Source organism: Giraffa tippelskirchi, chromosome 4, assembly GCF_054371585.1.
Source record: "Giraffa tippelskirchi isolate mGirTip1 chromosome 4, T2T-mGirTip1v1.2.pri, whole genome shotgun sequence".
NCBI classification, from domain to species: Eukaryota; Metazoa; Chordata; class Mammalia; order Artiodactyla; family Giraffidae; genus Giraffa; species Giraffa tippelskirchi.
In genome coordinates, this window is record NC_137278.1 from 58466074 (window position 1) to 58489964 (window position 23891).

The 23891-nt window shown below is 41.1% G+C and overlaps 1 protein-coding gene across 7 annotated transcripts in view; it reads left to right on the top strand.

Annotated features, from left to right (window-relative positions):
• Positions 1–23891, top strand: part of LOC145546358 (E3 SUMO-protein ligase RanBP2-like) — a 57005-nt gene that overhangs the window by 16745 nt on the left and 16369 nt on the right. For 5 of the 7 annotated variants that reach the window (XM_081592950.1, XM_081592953.1, XM_081592951.1 and 2 more), the window contains exons 5-20: positions 1775–2005; positions 2322–2467; positions 3940–4132; positions 6811–6898; positions 8601–8810; positions 9708–9889; positions 9982–10157; positions 10334–10457; positions 11054–11215; positions 11482–11619; positions 11696–11842; positions 12691–12870; positions 12954–13037; positions 14872–15007; positions 18288–18382; positions 19207–23806. In XM_081592950.1, the coding sequence (XP_081449076.1) occupies positions 1775–2005; positions 2322–2467; positions 3940–4132; positions 6811–6898; positions 8601–8810; positions 9708–9889; positions 9982–10157; positions 10334–10457; positions 11054–11215; positions 11482–11619; positions 11696–11842; positions 12691–12870; positions 12954–13037; positions 14872–15007; positions 18288–18382; positions 19207–23806 (6892 nt within the window). Of the gene's footprint in view, positions 1–1774; positions 2006–2321; positions 2468–3939; positions 4133–6810; positions 6899–8600; positions 8811–9707; positions 9890–9981; positions 10158–10333; positions 10458–11053; positions 11226–11481; positions 11620–11695; positions 11843–12690; positions 12871–12953; positions 13038–14871; positions 15034–18241; positions 18383–19206; positions 23807–23891 lie in introns of those variants that run through there. The other 2 variants (XR_014082779.1, XM_081592955.1) reach the window with 2 other exon arrangements.

A 23891-nucleotide genomic window follows, 5' to 3' on the forward strand; every position in this document is an offset into this window, starting at 1 on the left:
CAAACATAATTTTTCATTGGTCACAACTTTCTTCATTGGCCACAAGAGTCCATTCCATCTGGTGACAGTGATGTTATGGACCATGTGTATAATGGGAGGGGATTGTTTTCTTGCAGTGTAGCAAAAGTTTAATTGTTTGTGAAGCATCCTGATTTTCTTTAATGACTTTAAAAATACTGTTGTCTAAAACTAATAAATCTTATGTCAGATTTTTTTCCTGGAACTTTTGGACTAGAAATCAATGAAATTTGTAACTATTAAGCAGAGTAATTCTGTTTCTCCTAGAAATTGAGGCTTACTTAAAATAAATAGTTTTTTGGCACTTCTTTAACGAACAAAAATATCATTGATAGGAAGGCTTTCTTTTGGGTTTGAGAGTAGAGTTTTTGAAAAACATCTGTAATGGTGCTGATCTTTTACCTATTTTAAACATGTAATTGGTATCTAGGGCTTCTTTGCAGTTATAGACCAGGTTGAGGAGACTGATGGTGAGTGAGGTCCACTGGGCGGTGGGTGGGAGGTGAGTACAGGAAGGGGAAGTAGAGCTTACAGGCCATGGCTTCCATTTTCTCCATGGAGGATGAGTGGTGATCCTAAAGAGAGGGTCAGAGGAAAGAGGAGTACGAAGTGAACTCTTCAGGGAGTGGAGAAAATGAGTCTTGAGAAGTAAACTAGGACTTTTCTTCTAGGCATTGCCAGTCTGGCAGTTTGAGATTATGAAGGTGAATCAGTTGCCTGGTTGTAATTCCCCATGCTCCCAGATGCCCTACACATGCTCATCTGTTAGTGCACAGGGGTGAAGACTGCAGGGGTGGGGGCCTCCAGGGAGGGGCAGAGAGAGCTAGCTGAGGGCTCTATCTGTAAGTAGGGAGTGATTGGATGCGAGACTCTAGTGTTTTAGCTTGACAGGGAAGGAAAGTGTATGTGTGTGTTTCATGCAAAATTAAAAGGACCTTTTCATGCGGTAGAGGCAGGAGATGCGGCAGTGAGGCTGTGCTAGCCCCAGGGAGGTGAGAGAATGAGAGGGTGTTGTGGTCTGAGTGGTTTGTTGAGGGTATGGATTTTGCCACATGGATGGCTGAGGCTGGTGTGGAGTGGTAAAGGTGAAGCTGTTAAACAGCAGAGTGGCCAGGCTGTCCTGTGTCTTGTGCTGCTGGTAGTGATGTATCTTAGGGATGAACAAAGGTAGTTCTGTTCCAGGTGCAGGTAAGGAGTGAGCGGCGTGGCCAGATAGCACATCCTTTAGTAAAATGTTATAAACAGGTTTGGGGGAGGAAGGGCATGATCAGGTGATGACGCTGGGAGTAAGTCGGTCACCACCTCCTCCACCTGTACGTAGACTAGCGGATAAGTGATGGCAGCTGTCTTGGAATGGGACTCTCGTTCAGTAAGGGGGAAGGTGAAGACCAAGAGGGTGGTGGCAGAGTAGGAGCCCCACAATGAGAGAAGTGGGTGCAGGGACTGAGCAGCCTTAGGGAGATCCAGAGCACATGGAGGGTGAGGACACGTGGGTGGAAGGGTCCCTTCTGGTTGTGACAGGAGTACACAAGGATGTTCTGAGCTGAGTCCAGGCCCTCCTGCTGCTGTGTAATCCCAGATGTTTCTCTCCATGTGTTTTCTGGAGGTTTAGCTTCTAGAAATGACTAAGGGCACTAATGAGGTAAGTAGGGTGGGAATTGACTAAAGCCAGACACAGTGGGATGGTGCTCATAGGAGTCATGATGTTTTTAAAATTGCACAGATGTTTCTCTAATTAATGGTTCTTTGTAAATAGGAACAGCTTTTAGATTGTAAAGGTGAAGATGGATGGAATAAACTTTTCGACTTGATTCAGTCAGAACTTTATTCAAGGCCTGATGATGTACACATGAACATCCGATTGGTGGAGCTGTATCGCTCCAACAGCAGACTGAGGGATGCTGTGGCCCATTGCCACCAGGCAGAGAGGAACACAGCCCTGCGCGCAAGTTTAGAGTGGAATTCCTGTGTGGTACAGACCCTTAAGGTAGGTAAGGGCTGTTGGGTCTCACAATTACCCTTTGTATTTAACCACTGCCCTCCATGACCTAAATCTCTTTCATTTATGTGTCGCAGCTGTGAAACGAGCTGATTTTACCAGCATGATTTCAATTTATAATGAATGGATTCAAGAGATAAATATGAGAAATACGTTTGTGTATTTTTTGGTGTTTTTGTAGGCTGATCTAAAACCAACATGGTTTTTCAGCCTGTGAATGGGCAAAGGGGTTTGTAGTCCTAAAACACTCAGTTTTGTAACACATGATACAGTTTTGTAACTTAGAGTTCTTTTTGCACAACAGGAATACCTGGAATCTTCACAGTGTTTGGAGTCTGATGAAAGTAACTGGCGAGCAACCAGTCAGGACTTACTTGTAGCCTATGCTAACCTGATGCTTCTCACACTGTCCACGAGAGATGTGCAGGAGAGCAGAGAATTACTGGAGAGGTAGGCCAACCTAGAGAGAGCACTTCAGTGTAAATTACAGATGTTTGTTTGTTTTTATTCATCTAAACAACTTAATGTCATTATTTTTTCTGTAATGTCCAGAGGTAACACTTAATAACATGGTGAACTACTTAGAAGGAATCCTCTTTTGGGGCAGTATTACATTATAATTGGTTTTGTGAGACTCTTGATTCTTAGAGAACTCTATTACTGTTCTTGGTTAAGTTACTCTTGCAATTAAATGTCTAGTTTTGGCATGCTTAGTAAAGAGTTGAGCCTGAAAATGCACGTCCTCGTTGCTCTTCCATAATTCTGAGGACCAGTGTCTCCACTTGATTAAAATAAATTCCACTGAACAGACACGTCACTTGGATTTGTATGTCAATTTAGAGCTCGTGGGCTAAACCAGGCTCACCGCCTGCTTGTGAGTGGGGCTTCCCTGACACAGCCATCCTCCTGCTGTGTCAGCTGTGTGCTCGCACACTGCAGCGGTGGAGGCGAGCCCTGTGGCAGAGCTGCTGTGCCCGCAGAGCCACGTCAGCATGGGGTCCTTGATGGACAAGATTGCTGCTCCCTGGTGTACACTCTTATTCTGAAAAGTAATGGTTTCTCCCCTATCTGACACGGCAGGGAGTTCTTTTCATTGGGGTGTAGGAGAGTAAGTCGTTTTCTTGAGGAAGTACTTGGTGTCTTCATATGGGTAGTATGAGGGAGTAGCCAAAAAAACTCAATCAAACTTTCTGATGATTTTAGAAAATATTTAGGGTTGGGGAGAAGTGGGCATGGTTATATACTTTAAAACTTCTGGTCCCATGAGAAAGTGGTGAGAAAGATGATTTTTTAGTGCTATGATACTACTACTACACATACCCCTTGGAGAAGTCTTGACACCCTCTGCAAGTTCCAGAGATTCACAGGTTAGAAGAAGAATCTGTTCCTCAGATTTCTTACTATAATCTACTTGAAAATCATTCTTCACATTTCTATTAAGTGTTTGCTTTTGATTTTCTTAGAAAATGAAGATTCTGAGGAACATTAGGATTCAAAAGTACTGATTAGTACGTAGATTGCAAATAATAGAATTATAATTAATTTAACTTTGTAGTTAAGTATATAGTAAAAGCAGTTTTTGTATTGATAATGCATATGTCTTATTTGTTTACTTATAATGTGAAATGGCATGTCTGTTTTGAGAAATTTCAACTTTGAATTAAATAATGAAACCATATGATCGAGAAGATGGTTTAGAATAAGACATTCTGGAGGTTAAGCTTGAAATATAGGAAGTATGTCAAGTAACACGAAGCACTCAGTGATTCATAATTCATAAAACAGAATGGATTGTTGGGAGTTAGATGTGGAAGGTGATGCTTGAAGTAAATTCCTTTCTCAATTTTATTTAGAATTAAATAATGACACGGATTAGTCCCAGTGCAGTAGTCTAACACCTGTTTAATACTTTAATATTCCAGTTTTGATGGTGCTCTTCAGTCTGTGCAGTCTTGTGCAGGTGGAAACGAGGAGCTCTCAGCCACGTTCCTGGAAGTGAGAGGACATTTCTACATGCACGCCGGGTCGCTGCTGCTGAAGATGGGCCAGCACAGTGACGTGCAGTGGCGTGCGCTCTCGGAGCTGGCTGCACTCTGCTATCTCATAGCCTTCCAGGTAAGCGCTCCCTGTCTGGCGTGCCCTTGACCTTTCAGTGAGACTTGATTGTACTTCACATGAGGTATGTCCTGGTACGTGGTGAAAATGGGAAGAAATATATACAAAGTTAAAATGAAATACTTTGATGGGGGAAAGAAGAACAAGATTTATTAATATACAGTATTAGTGAGGCCGGTGAAACCGGTACACTGAAGCATTGCCGGTGGCAGTTGACATTGCTTTGACTGGAAGATCGTTTTGAAGAATTTGATCTTTTTACTCTACCATTTCTGGGAACCTGTAAGGAAATAGTCTCAAGTATGGATAAAACACGATTCAAAAAGATACACATAACTTGGATGAAAATCTAATCAGTAAGTCAATTTGGGGGCATGGTTGCATAAGCTATGATAGAAGACTGTTTACCGTAACTTTTAACATGTTAATTGGAAACTTAATTTTTAATATATATACAACATTAACAGTATATTTACTACACAGCAGTATACTTATTCATCCTCGGAAACATGAAACAACTTTATGCGTAGAAAGTGACATGAAGAGAATATGCCAGAATGCCTTTGTTTTTAGATGATGAGATGTTGGCTCTTGCCCTCCCCTCATCCATTTTTGCAGTTTTAATGTTTTCTTTAGTGAGCTTGCATCATTTCTGAACTGAGAAGAAATGAGCAGTCTTCCACAAAGTGAATTATGCCTAGCTTGTAGAAATTATTAGCTTTAGAGAATAATCGTTTGCTTGAGAAAGAAAAAGGGTTTCACTGTAAAATGACTGTTGGAGGATGTTGCTTTTTCTAGTTCACGTGACTTGGGCCTTTTAAAACCTGTTGAGGTGCAGTCCGCAGTGCTGCTGTTAGCTCAGCAGAAGCATTTTGTTCATAAGTAATTTATTGGTGAAAAGTAGTGAAGTTAATGAAGTTTGCTAATCTGTATAAGCACTAAAGTGTTCTTATGATTAATATTTTTATAGAATTATCAAGTAGCTAACAGTTCTCTTTAATGGAAATTGAAATGTATTAAATTTTTAAAAATGGGTATTTTTATGTTGACACAGTCAACTGCTCTAAACATTGGCTTTTTTAAAATTGAAGTATTGTTGACGTACAGTATTGTATAGGTTACAGGTATGTAGTACAGTGTTTCACGATTTTTAAAGATTATACTCTGTTCATAGTTATAAAATATTGGCTGCATTCCCTGTGTTGTATATTATACCCTTGTAGCTTATTTTATACATAGTAGTTTGCACCTCTTTACTCTGATACCTTCCCCCTCCTCCCAACAGTAACCACTAGTCTCTATTCTCTATATCTGTGAGTCTGTTTCTTTTTTGTTGTATCAATTAGTTTGTTGTATTGAACTTTGACTTTTTTAAATAGTAAAAACTATATCTCCCTCCTGATTGATTCTGCAGGCTGTTTGAATGGTAGGGTTTTCAGACCCTTGATCAGGGACTGCGGTAGTTCTGTTGAGTTCAGTTGGTCTCTGACTTATTATAGTCTGACTTAACAACAGTGGCTTGACAATGGTGTGACAGTGATACCCATTCAGTAGAAACTCTGCTTTGAGTTTTGAATTCCAACATTTCCGTATCAGCACAGAAAACATAGCCTGAGTACAGCACTGTTATTTATTCTGATGCTTGGATGTTATTTCATTCTATAGATGTACTATAGTTTGGGTTTCATTAAACCAATGCCCTAAAACCAAGATATTGCTATGCTACTTCAAGATAATTCTGCAATGACTAGCTTGTGCCATTTCCCATGTGAAAATTTGGGGGTAGAATGAGTTCGAGTGATGGATGGCAGGATCAATGTGTATCTGTGCATTTATAATATTTTGAGCTATTGCCAAATTTCCAGTCTCACAGAGGTTGTACCAAATTATACCGCCATACCCAGTGTAAGAAAACCACTGGAGGTTTACGCCACTACACCCATCGTCTGTGTAGTTACTTTCAGGATGGTAAGTGTTCATTGGCTGGGACTCAACATGTTCAGTGATAGACATTTGCAGCTTTTCAAGGTAGCCTGTTTTATTTTCGGATAATTTGGTTCTTAGTGCTTCCTTATATGGAGTAAAAGTATTTCTCAAGCTGCTACCCATTGGTGGTGTTTTTTTTTCTTTTGATGTTCGCTTCTTTTACAAGATAATTTTCTTAATACTCGAAGGCAGCTGTCATCTTCTCACCATTGTGTGTACTTGTAGTTCTTCCACCTCTTCTTTATAGGACAGGACCTGGAGCCCTTTTCTTGTCTAGGTTGCTCTCGTTACCCTAGTGGTCTCTCAGGTGGTCTGTGCTCTGGAAGGGTGTGGCATTTCCATGTGGAGGGGGGTGTGGTCCAGTGCCAGGTGGTGGAGAGCTGTCATCTCTTGGGCTGCTCCTGGTCTGTCTATGCAGGGCAGAAAAGGTCTCCAACCAGATGCTCTTGTTTCCCCAGCTGTAACTCCAACATGTTCTTAGTAGAAAGTAATTTCTCAGATGTGCTCTTTGTAGGCATCTTTTCTAGATTATCTAAATTTCCCAATTCCCAGTGTTTTGCAGTTGGATTCCCAACTCTCTTTAACCACTGGCTGTTTATTCATTATTGAAGAAAGTACAGTGTAATAGAAAGGAATATTTTACGATTAGAAATGTATCACTAAATTAAGATTTTTGATTCTAAAATGATTAGGTTCCAAGACCAAAGACTAAATCAATAAAAGGAGAAGCTGGACAAAGTCTACTGGAAATGATGGCCTATGATCGTCTGAGCCAATCAGGTACTGGTAACGTTTAACTGATTTTATTTTAAAAAGATAAAAGAACTTTTTCCTTTTTGAACACAGCTTAGATAGTGTCTTCTCTCTGCCCAGGAGATAATTTGTTAGAATTTTTTCTCCTTGCTATATTGAATTAGGCGAGAGAGAAGAGAATGAATCATAAGAAATGATGTATTCTTTAAAAGGAACAAATATTGTTCGCTCCTGGCTGGAGAAACTCCTTAACCCATCCTTAATCTAGCTGCTAGAATCTCCATCCAGAACGTTTTACAGCACTTCTTGAACTAAGAATAAGTTACTGGTTTGCTAGCCATTGGGGTTAAAAGGTGAAAAAGTTAGGGATCTCTCTCTTCAGGAGCTGACAACTTAGAAACAAAGACAGAAGGTGTATATTCACATTCTGTTAGGCTGTTGGAATTTGTAGATTTATTCCCAGTTCTTAACTATTTGGGTTGGATCCTAAAGGTCTGTTACACTCTCTGGCTTTCCTAAGGCACAAACTTGAAAGTGACTGAAGGCTCTGTAGGGCAATGTTTCTATAAGAGGCAGTTTTGATGTAAAGTTTAAGGGCCTTCATTAAGAGTTAGGAGATGATCTTAAATCTGAGTAGCTGTAAGCTGGGGTCTGTAGGTAGACTGTTGGTCATGGCTCCTCTGTCCCACAGCTTACTTTTTTGTAGGAGTCAAACTTTGAGTCCTTGAAGTGATCTTTTGTTTTCTTCTTAGATCTCCCTTCTACCTTTGCAGAGGGTCACAGTTTGTAAAATGAACTGTGTTGTACTGTCTTTGATCTGGGCCTGCTGAGCTTGTCTCTGCAAATTTTTGAAGAGATAATTGTCTGGTAGTAACGAAACCAGACTGACCAGCAGAATTACAGAAAAAAAGTTTTTTGTGTGTTTTCAAACAGCCTGATTGTGTAAAATTCACACAATGATATTCACCCATTTTAAGTGTACAGTTTAGTGGTATTTTTAGTATGTTCACAGAGTTGTGTGATCATCACCATGATTTTAGGATATTTTCATTACTTCACGAAGAAACCTGGTACCCATTAGCAGTCACTCCCCATTTCCCTGCAAACCACTAGTCCTAGGCAGCCGCCAGTTTTCTGTCTCTTTATCTCTCTGTTCTGGACATTTCATATATTGGATCTTACATGCTGTGGTCTTTGGATCACTGTCTTCATTTACTTAGCATAGTGCTTTCAAAGTACATCCATATGTACTAGAACTAGAACATGAACTAGAACCTCATCCAAGGAGTGTTTTTAAATAGGTTCAAATCTGTGGAATCATCATCTCTGGGAGTGGAAGTCTAGAACCTAAGCAGAAAAATTTTAAACTCTTAAAAGATGATTCTGACCAGCCAGATTTAGAAATTTGGTGTATCAGGACAGAAAATTTGAGCTTGATCCTGTTCTCCTTTGGCCGCTTGAATCCCATACTTTTTCAAATGGAAATCCTTTTGGGATTTTTCACACATTTTTTCCTTCCCTTTACTCTAGCACATAGACACAGATGCTCTGACACCTGTAGTCTATTCATTTTTCACATCAGCACCCTTTTGGGTCCAGCTGTGGTTGTGGGGCTGGAGGGTTCATTCTGAGAATGTCATGTTATTTCCCTTTAGGGTAAGTGAATGAAACTGTTGAGAGATGTAACTTTAAAATGTTTTTTAAATGATGGAAATAATTTGTTTTGCAGGGCATATGCTGCTAAACTTAAGTCGTGACAAGCAAGACTTCTTAAAAGAGGTTGTAGAATCCTTTGCCAACAGGAGTGGGCAGTCCGCTTTGTACGACGCTCTGTTTTCTCGTCAGTTACCTAAGGATAGCTCTTTCCTTGGTAATGATGATATTGGAAGCATTGATGTACAAGAACCGGATCCTGATGAATTGGCTAGATATGATGTTGGTAAGTGGTATCTTTCTAAGGAAACACTTTGCATTTTAATCGTTTTACACCAGGAGATATAGCAATAGGGGGATTATCCAGAAATAATGACTTAATATTTTTCTGAATTACTTTTGAGGTTTATGGGGGGAGGGTAATATGAGGTGTTGATAGTGGTTATGGTAGCATGTACTTTTTTTTCTGAATAGTTCTGTACACGTGATTGGTGTCATGAATTCTCTCCTAAGTATCATTTTGGTGCTAATACAAACTTTTTAATGAAGTAGCTATAATGTACTTGCCAGCTTCCATCTGGAAGCTAAGATGTTTCCAGTTTTTTCACTTAATTAAAAATACTGATGACAATTTTTAGGTGTCTCCATTTCATTTTTTTTCCTACACAGATTCCTAAAAACATAATTACGGGATAAAGTTGATGGACATGTTTGTCTCCCAAATTGCTGTATTACCAGAAAGCTTGTTCCTCTTTTATGCTTTTGGAAGCCTATAAACTTTTTTAGTACTGGATTTCTTATAGAGTAAAAGATCCATCTATTAATGTAGTGGTATCCCACTGTTTTCTTCATGTTTCTTTACCGAAAGGAAGATCTGTTGTTTCAAGATTTATTACTGGATGGCTAGTCTTTATTTGACCTCTGTCAGTAGATTTTGTTTTATTGAGTTCTAGTGAGGCTCTTTCTTTTCCTTCTAAAGAACTTTTTCCATCAAAACTGTTTTTATTAAGAACACTAGACTTTGCTGATAAATTTTCCCTGCACTCTGATACGGAAAAGCAGTTATAACTTTAAGGTACATTTAATATTACCATGAGTCAGTTGTTTATGTTGGCAAAACTGATGGCACACAAAAATTTCCAAAACCTCAAGCCAGTTTCTTTTGTTATTTGCTTTATTTCAGGTGCCGTTCGGGCACATAATGGTAGTCTTCAACACCTCACCTGGCTTGGCTTACAGTGGAATTCATTACCTACCTTACCTGCAATTCGAAAATGGCTAAAACAGCTTTTTCATCATTTGCCCCAGGAAACCTCAAGACTTGAAACAAATGCACCTGAATCAATATGTATTTTAGATCTTGAAGTAAGCATAGATTTTAATAACTTAAATACCATGAATACTGTTTTGTTTTTTTTCCCTAAATTGATTTTTTTTTTTTTTTGTAAATAAAACAGGTATTTCTGCTTGGAGTAATATATACCAGCCACTTACAGTTAAAGGAAAAGTCTAATTCTCACTGCAGCTTCTATCAGCCTCTGTGCTTGCCACTGCCTGTGTGTAAACAGCTTTGCACAGAAAGACAGAAAGCATGGTGGGATGCAGTTTGTAATCTTATTCACAGAAAAGCAGTGTAAGTAGTAAAAAAAAAAAAAAAAAATTCCTTTAACTTAACTGCACAGGGACTTAATTTAATTCTCATGTAAAGTTTTAATTATCATGTGATGATTAATATACATGTAAGTGTTGAACTGCATGTTTATAAATCAATTTCATTAAATTTATTTAAAAGTTTTAACTTTTTTTTAGACCTGGAACCTCAGCAAAATTGCGACTTCTAGTTCAGCGTGACATAAACACTCTACGAGGCCAGGAAAAAACTGGCCTTCAGCCTGCTCTGCTCGTGCACTGGGCAAAGTGCCTTCAGAAAACGGTGAGTTCACTGAAGTGGAGCAGTTTGTAAGAACATTACCTAATTTTTTTTACTGACATACTTGACATTGAAAGTTTTTTGGTTTTGAAAACAGTAGCAGTGTGTTCATATTGTGTCAGGTGAAATGTATTTTCTCCATCTTGCCACAAAGTAGTTAGTATAGTTTGTATGTAAGTGCTTAGAACAGTGCCTAGCACAGTAAATGTTACCAAGTATTAACTGTTACTATTACTTAGAGTTACCAGCCTGAAGATTTTTTTACCTGTTTGGTGGCACAAGGCTCTGTAGGTAAGGGCATTATAGACCTTGCTCAATACTTGAGGTCTGTTCTGTGGCACCTATAGGAACTTCAGGGAAAAAAAAGTAGGCTGCCCAATTTGGTAGTGTCGTTGGAGGTGTGTCAAAGTTGGGTCTAAAATGAGTGCTGGTGGTAAAGTGCTTAGTTATTCTAGAATTTGGAAAGGTGAGCATATGACTTTTGAGATTCTATTTTGCCTTGGATTTGAAATTTTAGCAAGTTGTTCAGAGCATCTGCAAATGAGTTTTTGAATCTGTTCATTTGTGTCTCTCTGTGTACTTCTAACTTTGTATTTTAGGGCTGTGATCTTAATTCTTTTTATGATCAACGAGAATACATAGGCAGAAGTGTTCATTACTGGAAAAAGGTTTTGCCGTTGTTAAAGATGATTAAGAAGAAGAGCAGCATCCCTGAGCCTGCTGACCCTCTGTTCAGGCATTTCCATAGTGCAGACATTCAGGTAACGGAGAGTCCCATCATGAGCTAGCTGAGGTCTGGGCTTCTAGTTTATAAATAAGGAAATGGAAGTAGAAACTGCTTATATTAACTACCGTACTATTGAATGGCAGTCTTGTTTTCTAAGTCCACTGTCTGTCACAGATGCAACATGGCAGAGAAGAACACTGAGATGCTGATCCTACTAGATTGTGTAAAATCCTTGGGAAATATTTGGGTTTGATATTCTGGGTAGAGGCAGCTTGACTGAAAGTTACCCAATGTGTTTAGGCATGTGAAGTTGGTGAATACGAAGACGAAGCACACATCACATTTGCTATATTGGATGTAGTTAATGGAAATACAGACGATGCTATGGCTGTTTTTGAATCTATTAATAATGTCGTTTCTTACTGGAATCTTGCACTGGTAAGTAGTGTGGTACTTGAATTAAAGGGTTGTTATTTTAAAACATAATTGTTTCATAAAGCACTCTTGTGTATAGCTTTTTCACAGAAAAGCAGAAGACCTTGATAATGATGTGCTTTCTTCTGAAGAACAAGAAGAATGCAAAAATTACCTGAGAAAGACCAGGGACTACCTGATAAAGATTTTAGATGACTGTGATTCAAATCTGTCGATAGTTAAAAAAGTAAGTTGCAGATTGTATTTTCTTATTATTGATAACTATGTGATAAGGAATTTTGCCTTGATTTTATATTTTGGTAATTTTAAAAATGCTTAGCGATACCATATTAATGCACAGAAGTGGGGTGTTTAAATATTTAATTAGTATTGCTTTGCCTTAGGTTTGTGTGTGTGTGTGTGTGTGTGTGTTTAAATGTGGACATTTAGGTTTAAACTATTACAAAAATGCTTGTTGGAGAATTAGAAAAGGCTGGCATTTATTTTTGTTACCTGGTGATGTATTCAGCAAATGTTGCCACTAAGGCTAGTTCTGTGTGGACTTGGCAGTTAAATATGTTAATGAGATTGGGTGGTTACTCATGACTTCGGGACGTTTCGCCCCTCGTCACTGTCTACTGTGACCACCTTTCCCTGGCTGTCAGCAGTTTGAGGCTGTTGTGATGGGATTAACCTCAGTGACATTCAACCTTCCACCTGTTTTATTGATGAGTTTGTGTTGCTGCTCTTGGATTAGGGTTATGTTTGGTGCATGCCAGCATCTGTGTTTCTCCTCTCCTCTCATTCAGAATCAGTGAGTGAGTGGCAGTGACTTTGCTCACATGGAAAAACTCCCCAGTTAACATCGCTCTGCCCTTGCTGCCGCCATCAGGAGGGGTAGACACAGCATGGACTTGAGGGTTAGGAGGCTTTAGATTGCACAGCATTTTCTGTGTGTTGTTACATAAAGTACAATGTGTTTGTCACACAGAAGTATGAAAATGTAAATTAGTAAGATAAAAAATCTTTATTTGAGAGTTCTTCTGTTGGTGATTTTCCAAACTAAAGATGTTGATTCTTGCCTTTTATTTCTAGTTGCCTGTGCCCCTGGAATCTGTGAAAGAGATGCTTAATTTAGTCATGCAGGAGCTCGATGAGTTCAGTGAAGGAGCGCCTCTTCATAAAAATGGGTCTTTGCGGAATGCAGATTCAGAAATAAAACACTCGACTTCATCTCCCACCAAATACTCTCCATCGCCAAATAGAAGTTGTAAGGTAAGTGGAAAAGAGAAGAGTCACTTCACTGCAGAATGTGTGTTCTAGAAGTTTTAAATACTGTTTCATTGTTATTTTTTCAGTATTCTCCCAAAACACCACCTCAGTGGGCAGAAGATCAAAATTGCTTATTGAAAATGATCTGCCAACAAGTGGAGGCCATTAAGGTAAATGCCTTGATTTTTCTAAACTGTGCCTATCTTATTCCAAGATTCCTTCCTTGACCACTTTCTCACTCATTTCTAACACTGTTCCAGATGTTCCTCTGCTGCATGACTGTAGAATCATATTGTGTTTTACATGCTTCCGTCTTGACATTAGCTTATTTTTGAAATTACTTTTGTGTCTTTATCCTCCACAAGATGTGAATCTTGCAACGGTGGAGACTCATATCCAAACCGTAGCTCTGTTCCCGGCCTAGAGGAGGTCCCCAGTGACTGAGTAAACTAGTGAGCTGTAGTCTTCATACCTTGGTTTGTGAGATTATAGCTCAGACTGACTAGTGTGTATGTCACATTTATAGCTAAGACTTCACAAGTGGTCTAAACTTCAAAAGGTCTCTCTTTTTATTACTTTACATGAATTTGATTTAATTATGTAAAGACGCAGGTGTCTGTACATGATTGCTTTAACTTTATGAAAGTGACCTCAACTGTAGCACTCAAAGGAACTTGACTTCTTTGGAATTGGAGGTACAAGTAAGTTGTTTCATGCTCATTGACAAGAACTAAATCATTCATACTTCTAAAATCATGCCAAGGAAAGTCTTGAAACCTGTATTTTTTGCACTTGTGAATTTGCATAAAGATTTTGTGTTAATTTTGTATAATTGTGACCTTCATGATATTACATGCTAACCATGTAGATTTCTGGCACCTACATGGTGTGCTTGTGTGCCTGGAAAGCTAGGGTTTGATACTGACTGTCATTGATGCACGACTTTGGGTCAGGCACTTCCTTAGCTTTCTGTCTCTGTCTTCTCATCTATAAAGTGAGATTTGTCGAAACTAGTTTTCATCACGTTCTAGTTTGAGTTTTAACATTATGTTTATAGCTTTAATTGGATGTTTAAATCTATGGTCCAGATACTAGTGGTGACCAGTTAAGTTTTCCAGCTGAATACATTTGTTCCTTATTTTCAGATATATACCATCTGGACTAGACACAGTATAGGTGGATGAATGGGGAAGATTTTATTTAGTTTGAAATTTTAAGATGTATTTTTGACCTTAATAGTTACGGGGGTTTTTTTTCCCCAGGAAATTCTTATTCCTAAAATAATTCTTTTTTTTTTCTCAACACCACCTGGCTTGTGGGCATCTTGGTTGCCATCCCCTTCCACCCACCCACCCAGGGATTGGACCCAGGGCCACAGCAGTGAAAGCACTGAACCTAAACCACTAGACTGCCAAGGAATTTCATCTGAAACACTTGTAGAGGAAGAGGGTAGCCATGCTGAATCTGTCTCTGACCTCACTTATTATAACTTATTCCTGAAAAGTACCTGCCTTGTAGGTTCTGGGGTTGGGGAGGTGTTGCCTTTTTCTTGTCTGATCCCTAACCACTGGCTGTCATCGGAAGGCTTAGTAATTGGTGCTTGAGGGCTTACTTGCTCTGAGGCATGTGGAATCTTTCTGGAGCAAAAGGATATAGCCCGTGTCCCCTGCATTGGCAGGCAAATTCCTATCCATTGCACCACTAGGGAAGTCCTGAACAGAACTTGAGAAAGATGAAGTAAATGTAGAATAGAAAGGGAGATGAATCTTTCTTAGGCGAGAGCTGACTCTAGATTGAGTGGATTCAGTAATGATACTAACGAGGGAAAAGAATGGAAGCAAAAAACAAGCGTTAAGAAATTAAGAATCATGTTTTACATCAGCACCTGGTGCTCAGATCTGACTGGAGTATGGACTCTCTGAAAAGGTATCATCAGGTTGAATTTGCTCTAGCACTGTTTACACCATGATATAATTGCTTAAAATTGTTTTCTTCTTCCAACAGAAAGAAATGCAGGAGTTGAAACTAAATAGCAGTAGCTCAGGGTCCCCTCATCGTTGGCCTCCAGAGAATTATGGACCAGACTCAGTGCCTGATAGTTATCAAGGGTCACAGAATTTTCACGGGGCCCCACTGACAGGTGAGTTGGCAACTGAATAATCCCAGGTGTTAGTGATGATACTGTACTGCTGCCTCCTTCAGTTAGGTAATTTGTGAAATCACATCACCTTGTCTGTATGCCTTAATTTATTATATGTTTGTGTCTACCTATATGTTGCTTAAGCTTTATTTGTTGTTACCAAGATTTTTATAACTCCAGAAACAAAACAAGCTTTATCTGATCCTGTTTATGTAAACGCTTAAAGAACCCTTTACTGCACATCTCAGAGGAGCTGAGACTGAGCTGGAACTATGCCTTATATTGGAAAAATGTTAACTGATGGTATAATTCATTGAGAGCTGCCTAATTATGAAATTAAACTTTGGGGAATTATTTTGATGACATTGAGAGGTCTGACAGTCTTGGGAAATCTTTCGTATATGGGAAGAGAGAGTTTGAGCTAGAGTAGAGTGGATTTTTAGGTTGTACTCTTAATTAGCTCTCTGAGCCAATTTGTTTGTTTGAAACATAGAAATAACACTTGCATCATATGGTTACTGTATTTGGGTGGGGGGTGTGTGTGTGTGTGCTCATTAGTCATGTACTTAGAGGATGCAGTAAACATTCAGTGAACCACAGGGCACAGGCAGTTGCCCTGTGGGTTGTCTGTGTGCCAGGGCGTGTTGTGTATGTGATTTCATTCAATTACAGCAACCCAGAGTGGGAGATACCATTATGAATTCCCATGTTTAGATGAAATGAGCTTGGAAGATTAGGTAACACCCATTATTGTACACGTCGCTATTGGTAGAGACTTCAGACTCGGGTCCTCTGACTTCAGGCCACATGCCCCCAGGCAGCCAGAGTAATGATGAAGACAGGTTTTTTTCACATGAGACAGATTCCTGAAATGGAGGTAATTAGATTAATTGGTTTTAGTTCAAAAGAAAGATTGGGAATGGCATGGCCTAGTTTAGTACCTTAGTGATGGTCCCTACGGTCCTCCTTAGAGCAACTTGCTGTCTTCTCATGACAGTGTCCTTCAAGTGCAACAGGTGACAGAGAAGATCTTTGTGAAATCAGACTCAGTAATGCTATCAATCATAGGTGTGGATGTGAGGAGCCTGCCAGATTTAAACATTGCCTGCCTAAGTTGCCATACACCATGTGGAACCTGACTGGTGGGGACTGGCTCATGGCTGGCTTCCTCTGGGGCTTTCTGGATGCTGTGTGGTTATCATTGGGCACCTTGTGGGTCACAAGTTCTGTTTCTTCTTTGTATGTGCATAGCAGGTCTTCTGGTTGTTAAACACACATCTGAACATAACATTCACATTGTCTCATTTTATTCTCACAAGTACCCTGTGGACTGTGTAGACACAGCACACCCTCACTTGACAGGTGAGAGGAATGGAGTCCCCAGTGGGCTGCTTGACAGTCACAGTCGCAGGCAGTTCTAGCTCGAGCCAAGAGTCCCAGCTCCTGACCACCCTCCTGAACTCACAGATGGTTTCCCTAGTGAAGGTCCAAATGTGCCAGGGTGGCCCTTGTCTGCTGATAGTAGATGACTAAAAACCATCAATAAGCTCAAATAAGGAAATGCTCAAAAGTACTGATGAGTGTAAAGAAAACTGGAAACTAATCGTGTCACAGAGAGTTCTGCTACCAGTTTGGAGCATTTTCTCCTGGTCCTTTCTCTTTGTATTCATAAGGAATTTTTAATGAGATTTTCACCATATTAGCATTTTGTTCAGAGATGAGGAAGCATGTGTTTCAAATACTGCTGTAAGTTCTGAGCATTTTTCTACTCAGTATTCTTTGATGGTACCATTAATGAACACAAGGACCCCATCACACGGAAGCTCTGCAAGTTTTACTCCCTGGTTTTTATTTCCCGTTGTTGGTGTTGTAATTATTGTGAACACAATCCTAGGATTTCGGGGCTTTAAAAGATTTCTTGTGTTGGGGAATTGCTTTCCTGAAAAACTGTGCTGGTTTTAACGCTTTTACCTCCAGGATCTGATAGTGCCTGTCTGATCTCACTTTTGCCAGTTACTAATTATTATCAGTTTATTAAAACCTTGCCAATTTTTAAAAGCAAAAATAATACCAGCTTTTAAATTTTTGTTTTTTTAATACTAGGAATGTTCAGCACACTTAGATTTCATGAGTTACCTATTCATTTGGTGGTTTTTTTCTATAGGATATTTTTGGGTAGGTTTATAAGACATCTGAACTGTTTCTTTCACTCTCAGTGATAGTCACTAAATTTCAGATGTTACAATTCTTGGCCCATATATATATCCATCCACTTGTTCTGTGTTCTTTGCCTATTTTCTCCCGGGAATGTTTCAGAGGAGCCCCTACAGACAGCACATTAGTTTCCTTGCTCAGCTGTGGGCTTCTCCAGTGGCACTGCCTCTGTGTTACTGTGCAGGGATCACAGGCGGCCTGGTTCACCCTCACTGGGCCTTTGCAGGACTTTCCAGAGTCAGCTGCTCAGCACCTCTTGGGTCGCAGTTTCCACTTTCTCCTTGTGTAAAGGTACAAATGATCTTTAAGTTGTTTTGTTTTCTTGTTTTCTGGTAAAACTTTCATAGAACAGATCAGGCAAATGGCTGTTGCTTGTTTTTACCATCAACAGGCGTGTCTTCTAGTTGTTGGTTTCTTGGTAACGCACATGCACACAAAGCAGGTGGGGCAAATAGTTTGGGCACCAGCTTAAGTGTTAGTCATGCTGTATCCTGTTTATTAAGCCAAGAAGCACATTTTGTGTTACTTTCGAGATCCTTTGTGTGAATTTGCCAGGTGATTTTTGACCTGAATATTTTTGCTAGCTTGAGTATAAAATGCAACCTTGTCATTCTGCAGATTTTCAAGCCTCACTTCAAAAATGTGGCCCTGAGGCCATCACATATGTTTTGATTCCTTAAGTCCTTCCTGTGGCCAGTGTCTCCCCCATATTCCTGATGTGGCAGGACTATGTCTTCACATAAAGCCCCTCTTTTCTCAGGAAGGGGGCCCACCACTCCTCTTAGCTCCTTCTGGTGCTTGCTGTGGGGGTTCTCTTGGTGCCCACCCGCTGCTGCCCTCACTGCTCCTGTGTTACACTTGGCAGTTGTTCTAGTTTGTCATTTGGTAATCATCTTTATGGTGTATTTTGATGTATAGAAAAAATTTTAAAGTCTGTGTAGTTAAATCTTTGATTTCTACTGCTTTTGTATTTATAGTTGCCTAGAAAGTGCTACGTGCAGCATAGACTTTTTCTAACAGTGTTTTCTTTCTTTTCTTTTTTTTTCTTGTTTTTTTTTTTTTTTAGTTGCAACTACTGGCCATTCAGTATGTTATAGTCAGTCACCAGCATATAATACCCAGTATCTACTCAGACCAGCAGCTAATGTTACTCCCACAAAGGTAACAAAGGAATAACTTATACATTTATAAATATCTCCTTTTTAATTGTCCAGGCTTCCTACCAATTAATTCAAGAAGTAATTCATCATTAAAACTTAAATGTCCCATGAGGTATAGATATTTTAAATTTCTCTTTGGATAGAGAAGGTATGTTTATTAGTTATCTAATTTTAATACAATATGTGTAAACATCTAGAATATTTTTGAACAGGAGTGGTGGTGGTGGGAGCTTCATCATCCGGTTGTGACAGAGGCAGGACTGTGATGCACTCCTTGGAGCACTGTGGATGGCACTCGCCGGCCTAGGCACTGTGACCAAGTGTCCATGGAGATGAGCCCCAGCAGAGCCGGGCAGAGACTGGGGTTTGGGTGCATCCAGGCCCTGGCTCGTGTGCCTTATGTATAGAATGATACTAGTGCCTCAGTTTGTAGGGTTTTGAGAATATTAAAATGAGATCCTATGTGTACAGAACTTGAAACTATGCCCAGGTGGCACATTAACAAATATCAGTGCTCATTGTCATCATCATCATTATCAACATCATTGGACACTGCGTTTAGGAGTGAGGAAGGTATTTATTCTACGGATCTAGTGTAGGAGAATTAGATGTGTAAGGTGTTGTCTTTGGTTAAGGCGATTTTGGGGACATGCCAAGAACTAGAGCTGTAAGTGTCCTTGTAGCAATGTCTTCTCTTAAGAACACACGGTATGCTCTAGTGGTGTATTGATACTCATGCTTGAGGTTCGTGAGAATTGGTTTGTATTGAGGTAAGCTATAGTTTTATAGACAGCCTACAAAAGCGTTCACTTTGTCTTTTTCCAGGGGCCAGTTTATGGCATGAACAGGCTTCCACCTCAGCAGCACGTCTACGGCTACCCCCAGCAGATGCACACGCCGCCCGTGCAGAGCTCATCAGCGTGCATGTTCTCTCAAGACATGTATGGCCCCCCGTTGCGTTTTGAGTCTCCTGCGACAGGAATTCTATCACCCAGGGGTGATGATTACTTTAATTACAATGTTCAACAGACAAGCACAAATCCACCTTTGCCAGAACCAGGTTATTTTACAAAACCTCCACTTGCGGCACATGCTTCAAGATCTGCAGAACCTAAGGTTTTAGAATTTGGAAAAACCAGTTTTGTTCAGCCGGTGCCTGGTGAAGGAATGAGGCCATCTCTGGCAGCACCTACACATACAACACAGCCAACTCCTTTCAAATTTAATTCAAATTTCAAGTCAAATGATGGTGACTTCACGTTTTCCTCACCACAGGTTGTGGCACAGCCCCCTGCTACAACTTACAACAATAATGAAAGCCTCTTAGGTCTGCTGACTTCAGATAAACCTTGGCAAGGAGATGGGTACAGTGGACCGAAAGCTGCTCAAAACATGGGACCTCGAAATACGTTCAATTTTGGAAGCAAAAATGTGCCTGGAATTTCATTTACTGAGAACATGGGTACAAATCAGCCAAAGAATTCTGGTTTTCGACGCAATGATGATATGTTTACTTTCTACAGCCCAGGGAAATCAGTGTTTGGAGTGCCTGCCACAGAGCTGGCCAGCAAGGGTCACGATGCTGATGGGGGAAGTGCACAGGGGGATGAGGAGGACGACGGCCCTCACTTTGAGCCTGTGGTGCCTCTTCCTGACAAGATTGAAGTGAAGACTGGCGAGGAGGATGAGGAGGAGTTCTTCTGCAATCGTGCAAAGTTGTATCGCTTCGATGCAGCATCCCTAGAGTGGAAGGAGCGTGGAATCGGCAATGTTAAGATCCTCAGGCACAAAACCTCCGGTAAAATCCGCTTGCTCATGAGACGCGAGCAGGTGTTAAAGATCTGTGCAAATCACTACATCAGCCCAGACATGGCCCTTGTCCCTAATGCTGGCTCAGACAGGTGCTTTGTGTGGTATGCTGTGGACTACGCTGACGAGTCGCCCAAACCAGAGCAGCTGGCCATTAGGTTCAAGACACCTGAGGAGGCAGCCCTTTTCAAGTGCAAGTTTGAAGAGGCCCAGAGCCTGTTGAAAGCCTCAGGAGCAAATGTAGCCACAACCACCCATCAGGCCACGAGAACTATAAAAGAACCCACAGGTCATGACAGTAAGGATATTGACAAATCTGATGGTGTAACTATGAATTTTGAATTTCAGGTTGCAAAGAAAGAAGGGTCTTGGTGGCACTGTAACAGCTGCTCACTGAAGAACGTGGCAACTGCTAAGAAGTGTGTATCCTGCCAGAATCTAAACCCAGGCAGTAAGGAGCTCCTTGGCCCACCATTAGTTGAAACTGTCTCCACTCCTAAACCCGGCTCAGAACATACCCCCGGTAGATCTGCATTGATGACTCTAAAGATGGAAGGTCACTGGAACTGTGGTGTTTGTTTAGTAAGAAATGAACCCACTGTGTCTCGATGCATTGCATGTCAGAATAAAAAGCCTGTTAGCAAAAGTGAATCTCCACTTGTTAAGCCACCTTCCTTTAAATTTGGCCAGGGAGATCTTCCTAAGGCTGCCAGCAGTGATTTCAAATCTGTTTTTTCAGTAAAGGAGGGACAGTGGGATTGCAGTGTTTGCTTGATAAGAAATGAAGGAAGTTCTTTGAAATGTGAGGCTTGTCTGACTCCACGGAAACAGGGTTCACCTGCCTTCACTGCCCCAGCACCTGCCTCGTTAAAATTTGGTACTTCAGATACAAGCAAGGCTCCAAAGAGTGGATTTGAAGGCATTTTCACCAAGAAGGAAGGACAATGGGATTGCTCAGTGCAAAATGAAGCCAGCACGGCTGAGTGTGTGGCCTGTCAGAACCCATGTCAGAATCCACCAGCTTCTGCTGCTCCGGCACCTGCCTCTTCAGAGACAGGCAAGGCTCCAAAGAGTGGGCTTGAGGGGCTGTTCGCCAAGAAGGAGGGACAGTGGGATTGCAATGTCTGCTTGATACGAAATGAAGGAAGCTCTACAAAATGTGTGGCTTGTGGTGCCTCTAACCCAACCCAGAACCCTGCTGCAGAAGTGCCTCTCTCTTTCCCTGTGGGCTCCACAGCTGAGGCAAGTAACTCCTGTGCAAGTCAGACAGGAACAGGATTTAAGAGTAACTTTTCAGAAAAAACCTTTAAGTTTGGCAGTGCAGAACAAGGATTTAAATTTGGGCACGTGGATCAGGAAAATGCACCTTCATTTAAATTTCCGAGTTCTTCTAATACAGACTCGAAATCAGCAAAGGAAGGATTTAGTTTTTCTGTCCCTGCGTCTGCTGGTGGATTTAAATTTGGCATTCAGGAGACAGAAAATCAGGAGAAGACTACTGAAAAGTCCTTTGGAGAGGACACTGGTGGTCAGGCTCAGGACGCTGGTGGTCAGAAAGACGGGAGTACTGTGGTCTTTGGTCAGACTGGCAGCACTTTCACCTTTGCAGATCTTGCCAAGTCAAATTCAGGAGAAGGATTTCAGTTTGGCAAAAAAGACCCCAATTTCAAGGGATTTTCAGGTGCTGGAGAGAAGTTATTCTCATCACAAAGTAATAAACTAGCTGATAAAGCAGACGCTTGTGCTGACCTTGAGAAAGATGATGACGCCTATAAGACCGAGGACAGTGACGACATCCATTTTGAACCAGTCGTCCAGATGCCTGAGAAAGTGGAGCTGGTCACAGGAGAGGAAGATGAGAAAGTTCTTTACTCACAGCGGGTGAAATTATTTAGGTTTGATGCTGAGATAAGTCAGTGGAAAGAAAGGGGCTTGGGGAACTTAAAAATCCTCAAAAACGAAGTCAATGGCAAACTGAGGATGCTAATGCGGAGAGAACAGGTGCTAAAGGTGTGTGCCAACCACTGGATCACCACCACTATGCACCTGAAGCCCCTCTCCGGCTCGGACAGGGCTTGGATGTGGTTGGCTAGTGACTTTTCTGATGGTGACGCCAAACTCGAGCAGCTGGCGGCAAAATTCAAGACACCTGAACTGGCTGAAGAATTCAAGCAGAAATTTGAGGAGTGCCAGCGACTTCTACTTGACATTCCCCTGCAGACTCCCCATAAGCTTATGGATACTGGCAGGGCCGCCAAGTTAATACAGAGAGCGGAAGAAATGAAGAGTGGGCTAAAAGATTTCAAGACGTTTTTGACGAATGATCAGACAAAAGTCAGTGATGAAGAGAGTAAGGATGCCAGAGCAGGAGCTGCCACTGCTGCAGATGTGAGTGGCGCGCCAAACACTGAGACCACTGGGCCCACCCTGGAATGGGACAACTATGACCTCAGGGAGGACGCCCTGGATGACAGTGTGAGCAGCAGCTCTGTGCACGCATCCCCTCTGGCCAGCAGCCCCGTGAGGAAAAACCTCTTCCGCTTCGGTGAGTCGACCACCGGATTTAACTTCAGCTTCAAGTCTGCTCTGAGCCCGTCCAAGTCCCCTGGCAAGTTGAATCAGAGTGGGGCCTCAGTGGGCACGGACGAAGACTCTGATGTCACTCAGGAGGAGGAAAGAGATGGACAGCACTTCGAGCCTGTTGTCCCTTTGCCTGATCTAGTCGAGGTGTCCAGTGGGGAGGAAAATGAACAAGTCGTTTTTAGTCACAGAGCGAAACTGTACAGGTATGATAAAGATGCTGGTCAGTGGAAAGAAAGAGGCATCGGTGATATAAAGATTTTACAGAATTATGAAAACAAGCAAGTTCGTATAGTGATGAGAAGGGACCAGGTATTAAAACTTTGTGCCAACCACAGAATAACTCCAGACATGACTTTGCAAAATATGAAAGGGACTGAAAGAGTGTGGGTGTGGACTGCATGTGATTTTGCAGATGGAGAAAGAAAAATAGAACATTTAGCTGTTCGTTTTAAACTACAGGATGTTGCAGACTCATTTAAGAAAATATTTGATGAAGCAAAAGTGGCCCAAGAAAAAGATTTTTTGGTAACACCTCACGCCGCTCGTTCAACCACTCCCAGGGAGTCACCTTGTGGGAAAATGGCTGTCGCTGTGCTGGAAGAAACCACCAGAGAACGAACTGATTTGTCTCAGGGTGATGATGCAGCAGAAGCAACCTCAGAAGTTGGCGGGGTGTCTGGCTCCCTTGAAACAACAACAAAAGCAGTGGTTTCACCCCCAAAGTTTGTATTTGGTTCTGAGTCTGTTAAAAGCATTTTTAGCAGTGAAAAGTCAAAACCATTTGCATTTGGCAACAGTTCAGCTACTGGATCTTTGTTTGGATTTAGTTTTAACACACCTCTGAAAAATAACAGTAGTGAAGCCAGTTCAGCAGCCCAGAGTGGATCTGAGAGAAAAGTGGAACCTGGTGGTCTCCAGGAGTCGCAGAACTCTGATCTCAAACCGCCTTCCGATGGCAAAGTCAAAAACACCTCTCCTGCTTTTCTGAAGGAGCAGTTCTCAACCAGCCACACGTTTAAAACTCCAGAAAAGGGTAAGCACTTGGTCTTTAGATGAGGCAGACTTTGTCTTCCTCTCCCCCTCTCTCCCTTCCCACTTTCCTTCCCAAAATATGTTTG